Below are 12,624 nucleotides of genomic sequence, written 5' to 3'. Positions count from 1 at the left end.
TATTCATAATATTAAATAATAATTGTAAAATTACAAGTAAAATTAAATTTTTATGACAACCTAGTGAACTTTTAAGCAAGCACTTATATGCAAAACTTGAAGAATTTTTAATATTATTTCAAAAAACATTTAAATAATACTATTCGTTATTAAAATACTTATCGATAAAATTGATATAGATAAAATTAAATTTTAACATCACAAATGTTTCATTATCGTTGTGCTAAGGAATATATGACTTTTATTCCTTTGATTTATTAATTACCTGTCATAGAAATAATCTTAGAGTTGTTTTAAGATAATATATCGATTCCAAGTAATTTCAGACTCTCGAAAGTAAATTGATTAATATTATTCACACAATCTATTTCAAATATTAAAATAATTCTTAGAAATAATGCAGTCGCGCAGTTTCTTTTAAACATTAATAGCAACATATTAATTAACATATAAACTACAAGTAATCAGTTTTATTATATCCGACATCTACCGTTAATGAGACAATTTATTTTATTCCACAAAAGAATATACATAAATAGAAGCTCAAATTCGTGGAATCACAAATTTATTCAAGAAAAACGTTGTGTTTTCGAATGTCAGCACTAATTAAATTAACAACGTGTAATTAAAATTGCTCGGGGCGAAGTCCCCGAGCTTCGCATATAGATAGGTTTAGGATTTTCACAGAATTATTTAGAATCACGCAACGCATATGCATGAGGGTAGAATTTATTAATTACTGGCGAATCGTTTAAATTAAATCCGTACATAATCGATTACATTAACCGCATTTTCCCAATAGATACGTGACAATTGATGTATCAAATTTCAAACTGTGACAATAATCTCGCGACGATTTCGTTAACGATAATTATAGAAATTCAATTCAATCAGCGTATTATTTACTAACAAAGTTGAAGAAAGAAGTATACAGATACTAAGAAGACATGAGAAATGCCGAGGTAATAGTCTTAATTGGATTTACAGTGAAAGTCGGGACAAACAATTACGTTAAGAAACAATCGTTCGAAGACACCCCGTGTTGCTGTCTTCGAATTTAAATTCTGGTGCGAAGTGCAACCTGAAGGAACGCGGGTGAAGCGTATAAATCCCGAGCGAGTAAAGACGGTTGTAACATTATTACGAATCTAAATCAACTCTTTAAAAGACGAGAAATATATTTCATAGTATTAATAATATATATTTTGCAAAGATAATACATTACTGAACGGAGATATATTTGTTATTGCATTTTTTATTATGATATTAAACACATATAATCGGCAATTTGTTTGATAATAACTACATCAATTTATTTTATATGCGTGTATGAATTTTAAATAGAAGAAATTAAACAACCTTTTTAAATTAAAAAATTATTATTTTTTTATAATATGGAAATAAATTTAAGTATTCATAGACAATAATTTTAAAAAGAGAAATTTACATTTCATAATTTATTTCGATAGTAATATTTTTTGCAAATTTAATTATAACAATATTATGAAAAAATCAAAGAAATTTTTTTCTCTTCCATTTCACTCGATAAATGCAAAAATGTGCACATAAAATATATTATCTCACTGGCTGATTGTGAAATACATCAATATGATTTTTTGTATTGAATTTCAAAGCGTATTTACGAGAGGCGTGTCAATATAAAGGCAATCAGATGAGTATGGTTGAGCACCTTACTCTTCCGCTTGAGTAATTAAGGATAATCGATGGCCATTTCCTGTATTCTCCGGTGCGAGTGACAAATATATACAGAGATCTAGCCGCATGATGACATCAATGATCTGGTCGGGACACATGCGGCTTATCACCTCCGTACATACTCGGATATTACCTGTATCGACGGTACAGGCGCTTCTCTATGCCGGCAACATGCGTGTTCTAATCTAGATTAATCCAAACTAGTGCACCTTTGTAGATTATTGCGCAAAGGATATTCATGCAATTATATACCGAATTTCAGCCGCATTATACGAAGCAAATTCAATTTTTAAGAGAACATGCAATTAAAAATTGGAGAGAATAATGAAAATAATAACTTAGAACAATATTCGTTAGAATAATGTTTTAAAACAACTTAAGTAATTCCCAAAATATATTCGTCGATTGTGTTATTAAAAGCAACATCTCGTTAAACAGCGTTAAAAATCTTTTAAGATAGATAATATATTTTCATCACATAAGAATTTAATGAACCGGAAATTTAATCAGCAGCGAATTTAGTTGAAGCATTTAGCGCACAATTGACGTACGAGCAATGATGTAATTGAAGCTCACGTTTCCATGAGGCGGAACACTCAAACGTGATGAGAATACGTAAATATCCGTATTCCGGATGAGCTGTCGTCTGTCGTAGAGACACAGTTGAAGAACACCCGCCTGATAGCGCATGAGTTTATACGTAATTATATTCTATTCGTCCAATCAGTTTGCGAGGAAGGAACTTGCAAGCCTCTCGGAGGACGACTATATGAAATGAAATCGATTTTAGGTACATAAGTCATGTCCAAGTAACTTGGCTCGAATCCTGAAGTTTCGGGATTGATGCTATTGCCGCCGCGAATCAAAGGATGTTAAATGGAGTATGCTCGTCTACCGAAGATAACGAATAAATGCTGACTAAAGTACGTCTACAGATTTTGTACGGACTGACTGAGTTCGATGAAGCGGAAACCAAGTAATCTATGCGCGAAACAGCATTCGACGATTTACCTGTTGTTTTTGTAATGCAGCCACATCGCCGCAAACGGGTCCCAGGCCGGTGAGCTCTGTGTCTTTCCTTATCACCCATTCGATGAGTTCGCGCAATGATAGCAGTAAAGCATTCCAGTGTTCTGTGTTGCTCTCCAATCGATTTCTGCACAGAAAAAAACAGGCACGCTATGTACATCCCATATCTATATTGGATTTTAAAATATATTCATTAGTTGTGTGAATATTACTCTCTATTTTATGTTTAATATATACATTTTTTTTATCTAGTTTACATATAAATATATGATATGTCATATAAATACAAAGCATTTGTATTAATCCATTTGTATTAATCCAGGGATCACGTAATGAGTTAAGACTCGTTACAACTTTCTGCGGTGCAATGGATAATTTTTAAAAATAATTTAACAAATTGTTATTTATTGAAAGTTATTTGTATTTATGTTACTTCTTAAAAAAATATTGTATTTTATAAAAAGGTATTTTGAATTTTGTCTATATTAATATCATATTTATTTCCTAAACGTCGAATCCAAAAAGCAGCATTTATTGATTATTGTATATTGAAGTACATAATTGAACTTATTTCTTAAGATGTATTTGTTTATTAACAATATATATAAGAAATAGCATTTAATTAAATTAATAAAGTCTATTCGAAGCCGAGACCCGGACCAAACTGTTTGAATTGAAACTGAAAACTGTTTTGTAACTCTTTTTTTCGATGAACCAAAATACCACCTTTTATAAAATTTATAATACCGAAATTATGAAGTTATTTTCGGTTTACGATTTTATTCGATTTTTTTGCCAGTTCTTAATCTAACATAGATCTGTTGCTTATAGCTGAGCTGATTGCATTAGTTTAGAGTTTATCTTTCTCCTTTCATATTGAAAGAAAAATAAATTTTCTGAGTTTTATAAGTGCAATCAGTGCATGAATATGTGAGAAACTAATTGAACGGATGAACACTCTCTCTCTTTATCTCTCCTCTCTCTGTCTCTTCTTCCTTCTTATTACTCTTGTTCGCTCGCTCATATTATCACAAGTGTGATTTAAATTCTTGCACATGTGTACACATATAAAACATTGTATTAAATAAATAATATATTTTTAAACTTATTTCTCTCTCCACTACATATATATATAATTTAATAGAATAAATGTAGAAAAAAAATTATTTGAAATTTTAAACTCTTCTACCTGAGTAACTATAACTAGAGAAAATTGTTAAGAAACCGTAATTTTTACGGTTTCAGTTTTCTTTACAAATAAAAAAAACTAAAACGAGTAAACTTATTCGATTGAATGGTAAATGGAACCGAACTAAACAAAATCTTTCGGTTTGGATCTCTGACTCAAAGCATTAAAAAACTGAAAGAACGTGAGAATGTGAGGGTTATACTTATATGGAAAGAACGATTTTGCAGAAGTATTTAAAAATTAAAGTATAGATAAAATTTTAGATACTTTTTAGCAAAATCGTTCTTTCCATGTAATATTCCCGGAATGCTATAAACAATGTCACACTCTTGTCAATTTAAAAAGTTTATTATTTTTTGAGCCACATTTATATTTTTATATTTATATTTTTAATAAATACTTAGAAATTTTTACTCAAATTTTATCATTTTTCAGCTTTATGAATGATGAAAATAAATGCTGTTCTCTGGTCTCGACATTCGGAAATAAAGTCTCAACTGGTTAAAAGAGCTTTTCTGTTAAATGTATAGCAAACGTCAATACATCGAATTTTAGAATTGGTTAAAAATAATAAAATAACATGAAATTATGTACCTTAAAAAAATTTACGAAATTTTAATAAATACTTGTTTAGATAGTATCTACTAATCAGACATTTGCAATAAAAGACAACACACACACTTACAATAAATAAATATTTATTAAAATTCATAAAATTTTTTTCAGTGTAAACTTGCATTGCGAAGATGAGTAATTATACGAACTTTTACTATTAAAAACAGCTCTAAAATTATACTTATATGACTTATGGTAGATAAGATGGTACAATTACGAAATGGTACGGAAGAGAGAAACGAAATGAAACGAAATAAAATTCGCCTTTCAGAAGTTCAAATTTATTTTTTCCTGCTAGTACCCTTCAATATCTTCCTCACAATGAGAGTTGCCTATCAAAGCTGCCTATCAAGGTTATCAAATTTAAACCTCGAAAATTAGATTTTATTATTTTATTTCATTCCAAATTATTCGAAATGTTCCACCTTACCTTATCAACACTATAAACGTTATAAACATTATATTCTAATAATAGTTGTTTATATTCAAAATTAATATAAGTATAATCTATAATGAGAATATCGGAATATTTTACATCAAAATGTCTACATCAAAAAGATTTATAAAACGTTCATACACATCCATCCAAAGGATGGATTACATCCTCTCGACGCGACGCGCCGATGGATATTCACCACACAGACATAAGCAGCGGCGAGAAAGACGCATAAAATGTTCGACTCGTCGTAAATACGAGTAAAAGAGAGTACATATTTGTTAGGGACAGACAGGTGAAGTTGTTGACGGGAAAGGAGAATGAGAAAAAAGGATTGGTAAAGCAAAGCGGCGCGCACGGAGTGGATGAAAAGAGAGTAAATGTAAAGTCTTGATGTTGCTGGTGCCAAGTGAAACATCGGGCGATGAGTGAAAAGAGAGAAACGAAACGGCGACGCAAAGTACAGATAGAAAAGGGGAAATCAGATAGATACTTAAGATAAGTAGATTAAGATTAGATTGGAAAAAGTAACGCGAAATGTAACGCGTCTCAATATGACAGAATAATAAAAAAAAAAGATAACAATTCAGAAAAATGTAAATTGAAGAACAGAAATTTTAAGAAACGTGGGTGGAGAGATGGAATGTATACTTGCAGATAAAATGTGATTCGAGTAAAACGAGTAAATATGGAAAAGAGCCTTGAGGAAATTAAAGTGGACGAGCATTTCGAACGACGACGCGGCAAATAAACCATGCGCGACCGATGGATGGAAAGCGACTGGCAAAAGGGAAGGTCGGTGGTAAAGCCGATCGTAGACAAGAAGGAAAACGATCCCAGATAAATAGGAAAAATACGAGAGAAGCAGCACGGACGGTGACATATAAAGCGCTCGTATATACAAACGAATCTCAAAAGAAGACGAGTAGGATAATAAGAAGAGATTCGAGTGAAAAAAAAATAACAAAGAATAGAAGCTTGAAATGACGAGATCAAGAAATTCGAATGAATAGAGAGTGATCCTTGAAAAGTGCGACTAAGAATACTTTGTCAGAATAAAGTTGGTTAAGACAAAGAGGCAACCGGATTAAACGGCAGAGTAACTTTAGATAAAAAAAAGCGCAAGAGCGTTTAAAAAAAAAAGTCTGATCATAAGAAGTCTTAAGAAAGAAGAAGAGAAAGAAGCTGTATATAGCGATATTTGCGGTAGAAAATTATCTATAAACATAAGATGCAACAGATAGATAAAATCGACAAACACGAATGCAGAATAAATATTGAAGGACGTGCATAACACACGTGTTTTGTTAATAGTAAGTAAATACTACTAGACGGAAGCGCGGGAAACGTGAAACAAAATGAAAGACCAGTGGGAAATCACTGGAAGACATGGGAGCGCGAGAGACTGGATACAAAAGAGACGTCCTCAAGAAGAATGAGGACTCGTGACAGGCACCGCTGGGAGGAAGAAACGGAAGCAAAAGATGTTAGAGCAATGCAAGGGACGGGACAGATAAGCAGGACAAGTCCGAAGAAAAGAATTAGTCCGAGGAGATGATCTCGCAGATATCCGAGATAATGGTCTTGCAGGTCCATGCACGTACAGGTCATATATGGCATAACATAACGTGACATAACATCTGTAGAACGTAGCAAAAGAAATACAGACAAGCTCTTATCTTGTCACAGTATTAAAAATTTGTGAAGTAAGCGGTTTAATTCTTGGCTCTTTTATTATATAGTGTAAAAAAGACTTGACGTTATCGGATTGATATACGATTTAACTTTAACTTAATTTCCTAATGATTTCAATGATAATATCTCTCTCTCTCTCTCTCTCTCTCTCTCTCTCTCTCTCTCTCTCTCTCTCTCTCTGTAATTCTTATTTTAAAAAACTTTCAAGAATTTCAATTTATACTATGCGTGTTATTTCTTTAACAATTCAGTAAAAAGTTGCAGTAATAAAGATAATTTATAAAGAACCTAACGTGAATAAAAAGAATCCCTATAAATTCCGGAATTCCTTTTTATACAGTAATATAAAGATGAAATATGAAATATAAAAGTGCAAATATAGAAAAATGTAGAATGCGTCTGCAGGAATGAAAACAAAAATAATAAAAATAACTAACGCTCGCTAAGCTAAATTTCTTCTTATTTCATTTCTTGTTTAACTTGTCGCCCATTATCTTGTCGGAACGACTCGTGCGCGGATGGAATCCAAAGTGGTCTGAGAATAAAGAAGCGTAAGGCGAATTAAAGCGGAAGACAGAGGCCCGAGAGACGAGAGCGGCATAAAGAGATAGGAAGCGCGAAGGAGGCCAGGAACTGAATGCCGCAAGAGAAATTCTCGGATAAAGAACGCCGGCCGCCAGGACAACGAAGCACCGTCGTCGGTGCCGGAGGTCGCGAAATAGACGAAAGAGGAAGATAAAGGAGACTGGTGGGCGAAAGGAGGGCAGGAAGGATGGCGGTTGGGATTTAGATTTATATTTCGCCATTGTTGCACCACCACCGGTGGCGGCACCCACTTACTAGGTCACATTCAACAATTCCCATCGTCTTATTCCCCCCGCGGCCCCACTCTGAATGTTCCATGTCGCCGTCGTCGTCGTTCTCGTATCGCAAAGAAACAGCCTCGCGTCTGGATATATCGCGGTTATTGTAACGTCGATGAGAGCCGCGCGGAATTTCGCGTACTTTTGCGATTTGAGCGCGCATACAGGCGCACGTACGCGTATGTATACAAGGCTACAACACGTCGCGATATTGCACCTTCTCCCAGGGAGATAAGGGCGCGAGGATATTTTGCGCGATGGATGGCGGTACGGAGTTACCGGAAGAAATCGTCCTCATTGCTCCGACGAATCGTGGGAATAAACTTTTCTCGCTCCACGTAGCCGCTATATGCGGCGACTGATGCTCGCTCGAAAAATTTATTATACGCTATGAGAGAAAAGGATTGATCTGCGAGACAACTTGAATATGCTTGTGTGTTTCTTCAAAAAATTGTATTCTTGTATTCGGATTTATAGGATTAATATAACTCGAGAAAAAAAAGCAGCAGAAGAATTGCGATGTAAAATGAAATTAGATAATCAAGGATTAATAAAGGCAATAAAATAATTTTTCTGCAATATTTCTCATAATATGACATTCCACGCTATGCGAGAAAAGGATTGATCTGCGAGACAACTTGAATATGCTTGCGTGTTTCCTCGAAAAATTGTGTTTTTGTATTCGGATTTATAGGATTAATATAATTCGAGAAAAAAAATAAAGCAGCAATACACGGAGAAAATTTTATATTAAATTTTAATACAATTTTAAATTACACTTTACTATGTCTTATATTTTCGATGGACCCTCACAATATGATTCCGACTTAACTTTTACTATGGTAATACTAATTTTTATCACATAAATAAAGTAATTATTTTGTTAAACCATCAGTGCTTAAGCCATATTCTAACATGAAAACAGTTAATTTTTACTATGGTACGCAAACAAAATTTGCTAGATATATATTTTTTACTTATCTTTACAACACTAACTTTCATTCAACAAGTTTTGATTTTGTAATAAAAAATTTTTATTATGAAAAAGTGTAAAAATTACGTTGTATTATTGTTTTTAAAAAAATAGTTACAGCATTTAAACTTATAATTTACATGAAGACCGCAGCTACTACCTTTATATTATAGTAATTTTAAATATAAAATTTTCTCCGTGTAGGTAGAAGAATTGCGATACAAAATGGAATTAGATAATGAAGGATTAATAATAAAGATTAATAAAGGCGATAAAATAATTTTTCTGCAATATTTCTCATAATATGAAACACATTAAATCCTTCTCATCACGGTATGCTCGTTAAGATTCATAATATTGTCTGGAAATTATAAATTTTAATTAATCGTGGCTCATATATGCATAACGGTAATTTATCGTCACGTAATTGAGAAAAAACGAGGTCCGTGTGATTAATAGGACGTGCATCAGACCTACGTCAGTAATGGAATCTTACGGTCACGAAAGAGAATTTGGCGGAACATCTATTTTCGCTCGTCGTCCGGCTGCCAGAAACAGGAGAGCCTCCACTAACGGAAAGATATACTTCTCGTTCGTGCGATCGCATTTCAATTGAAATGTTCAGTAAGTGGTGCTACACTGTCGCCTTGGCGAACGAACCAAGTTGCCCTGCGAGCGAGCGATCTTTACGACGTGCCAGGCTGATGTAAAATAAATCACCAGGAAATTTCCTGGGCGGCTATAAAAATCTGCCGAAGAAACGTCACGTATCTCGCACCTACTCGATAAAGTCCGACGTAGCCTCAAGTAAATAAATTATGAATAACATAAGCGATACTACGATATTATTGTTAAAGTTGCTTGTGACGGAGATGATTGTTTGTCAGGTGATAAAAGTCATTCGGGATGTTAGTTACTTTTTTTTTATATGACATATTTGAAGAAAATTGGAGAGAAAATGCGTCTTTCCTTTCGTGAAGGGAGAAAATAAATAAATAGACTTATAGAATACTGTGACTTGAGAAAATATCTATTTTAACATACGTAAAAACATTATTCTATTTTAATATAGAATTTTACATATGTGCAATGTAAAATATTTCATACATAGGAAATATAAAGTACTTTTAATGAAACCCTTTTCTCCCTTTCCCGTAACAATATGCTCTCGCAAAAAACCGTTATGATAACGAAATTCTATAAAAATAGGAAATCAATATTACAGCAGAGATACAATGGTGCTGCCTTTTTTCGTTTGCTGAGCAATTAAGAGACGTGCACAACGGTATCGCATAAAGTTCGTGGAAAATCTGATTATGCGAATGCGAGAGCGGTGTTATTCGAGCTCGTCGTCATTTACGAGGAAAAAAAACACATACAGACATATAGAATAAGATATGTACAGAATTGAATTGCGAAGCGTGGCGAAATGCAAAACGCGAACCGGCAGAGCCTCTGATTACGCGAGATCGCCAGATTTAACGTACACGGTCGGAGATTAAGTATAATTAAAACGACGAGATGGGCACACATACTTCGGCACACAAAGTACATGTAAGTCGGTAAAACTGCAATTGTAACATTGATAGACCAGGGATTTGGGATAAGTCGAGTTACAAAACAGTTCTCAACGACGACATTGAAATTCCGAGACGCACCTTTAATTTATCTTCGTTGTCGAACGCGTTTAGAAGACATCTGCGAAAACAAGCGGAAGTCGTTACGTGTTTCGAGCTTTACGTCGGATTTGGCTCGAAACGTGGATTATCCGGCAAATAACGGAAACGATTCAGCGTAAATTCAGAAAAGAAATCATTCGTGTTTGAAAGAAGATTTGAAACAAAACTCAGAGCAAATGTGGAATCTTTGAAAATTGTCATTTCTTGCAGTTTACAACAGTTCTTACATTTGTTTGACAAATTTCAACAATGTCCACGAATTGAATATTTGATCATATCTGCAAGAATTTGTCTTTGTAAATAACGAAACTTATTTCAAACATAAGTTTTACAAAAGTTTTACACAAATTTCAAGCTAAAATGTTCAACATAGAAAAGTTTTTGAACATAGAAAATGTCCTATATTCGAGGCTGAGTATCTTACTACCGAATCATTGAAATTCATTGAAAGAATTTCATGAATACTGATAGTCTTCACAGAAACCTACAATGCGATTTCACTATATTCTGCATTTATGCGACACGAGACTGAGTCTCTGCAAAACGTCTAGAGGGATGAATTTATGAATATAAAACAATACACACTTCATATATGACAATCCATTTGATAAAAAGATGTATCGTTTCACAATGTTAAACCTGCTATTGAGATTTGTGAGAAACTCCTGCAGTTCGATCAAGACATATTGTCAGATTGTTTTCCATGGAATTGCATAAATTCCTTGCACAAAAATATTTTAGTTTCTTAATTTAATTTAATTCATTAAATGTTACATAGTTTCTCCATTGTAAATTGTATCTCAACAAATGTTATACTGTCAGTCATTTAAAAACAATCAGCTGTTTGGTTGTTTTTTAAATAAAAGTTTTACCACAGCAGAAATAAAATATATTATACCAGATGTTTATATCAAAGTATAATAATCATTTTTTAAGAGAGTTAAGATTAAGAATAAATTAAAAATAATGCAGCATACAAAATGTGTAGATTGTTAACTACTATTATTCGTACATCTCCTAGAAAAAATTGTTATTTTGTTAAAATTTGTAACAAATACGAATAACATTGCGGTACAAAAAAATTATATGTATAGGATATTACACGAATCATTAAAAAATTAAATTTGTATTTAATTGTTCGTATCCTTATATTCGACATGATCAAAATACGCGGAAATATGTGTCATTAAAACTTAACATTATATCTGTAGAACTGATTAATGCTGTAAATAGATTTTCTGTTTAATAGATTTATTCATATAGAATTAGTTATCGCATAAGAGTGTAAATAATTCTCGTTTATCTCGGACAGTTTTAACGTTGATATATGTTGTTAACACGCCAGTAATCAATTACGGAGACTTCGATTGAAAATATACGACGAAAACTTTTGTTCGTTCAGCACGCATCCTTTTACTGTTCTATTCTGGCAAATGAGAAATGTATTAAATCTTGATAGTCAATGCGGATCCACAGGGAGCTATCAAAATTCATTGCGGCCATCGATCTCGTGATAACATCGCGCGATCGCAATCCGCCACGTGGTTGCAATAAATTAGCTGCCGTTATAAATAGGTTTCACGTCTAGACGAAATTATTATTGAGATAGTGGAGAACTCTCAAATTGTTTGCGCAGTACTTTGCATAATGAAATATTTTTTGCTCCAGAAATATTAAAGTATGTCGTAATGTGAGTCAGTCGTTTATTAGTAAGTTATTGCAAGTGCGATTGCATATTGGATATATTGATGAATACTAACAATCTATTAATGAGTAAGTGTCATTCATCATTGAACAAATCCTCTTCATTGTCAAACTGCCAATCAAATTAACGCGTTCGGCTCGAAAATGTACGAGTTGTGGCCAACGAAATTAATTATACTCCATTTAATTTACGAGTATTATGAATCGGCTAACTCAAAGCGCGAGTATAACGACTACCGGTTTTTCTTACGTGTTCCGCCTCGTTTTTTAACCCGGAAAATCTCGTCGCTTAACGACACGGTCGTAAAACTGAAATTGAACCATTTCGTAGAGCGTGTTCGTTATCAGCGACACGACACCCCCGTGAAACGAGCTATACCAAGCTTCGATCTTATCTCCTCTTTACGTGCCGATAAACATCTGGATCACCACGAGTTCCGACGAGATTAATTCCAACCGAGATCTGTGAAAGTTCATTGCGCTCGTACATCACCGTTCTTCTACGACATATCTGATATATTTGCAGTATATTATCGACTCGATAATCACATAACAATTAGACGTGAATCTCCACTCAATGAAGCTCTTTGATCTAATGTGCCGATGGCGGTTCATAGTCGATATTTCCCACGAAGACTCGTCAACGGCATTGACTCGTCACCATCATCGTCCTTGTCGTCGTCGTCGTCGCCGTGCCGGTTAACGTAATAAAGCGGGCAAATGGA

The 12,624-nt window shown here is 33.6% G+C and overlaps 1 protein-coding gene across 9 annotated transcripts in view; it reads right to left on the bottom strand.

Moving 5' to 3' along the window:
• The window catches only part of LOC108770136 (dystrophin, isoforms A/C/F/G/H), a 475,481-nt gene that overhangs the window by 80,263 nt on the left and 382,594 nt on the right, over positions 1-12,624 (bottom strand). For all 9 annotated transcript variants that reach the window (XM_018521482.1, XM_018521491.1, XM_018521492.1 and 6 more), the window contains one exon: positions 2,728-2,872. In XM_018521482.1, coding sequence (XP_018376984.1) covers positions 2,728-2,872 — 145 coding nt within the window. The remainder of the gene's footprint in view (positions 1-2,727; positions 2,873-12,624) is intronic.

Source organism: Trachymyrmex cornetzi, unplaced genomic scaffold (assembly GCF_001594075.2).
Source record: "Trachymyrmex cornetzi isolate Tcor2-1 unplaced genomic scaffold, Tcor1.1 scaffold99, whole genome shotgun sequence".
NCBI lineage: Eukaryota > Metazoa > Arthropoda > Insecta > Hymenoptera > Formicidae > Trachymyrmex > Trachymyrmex cornetzi.
This window is presented reverse-complemented; position numbering and strand designations above follow the sequence as displayed.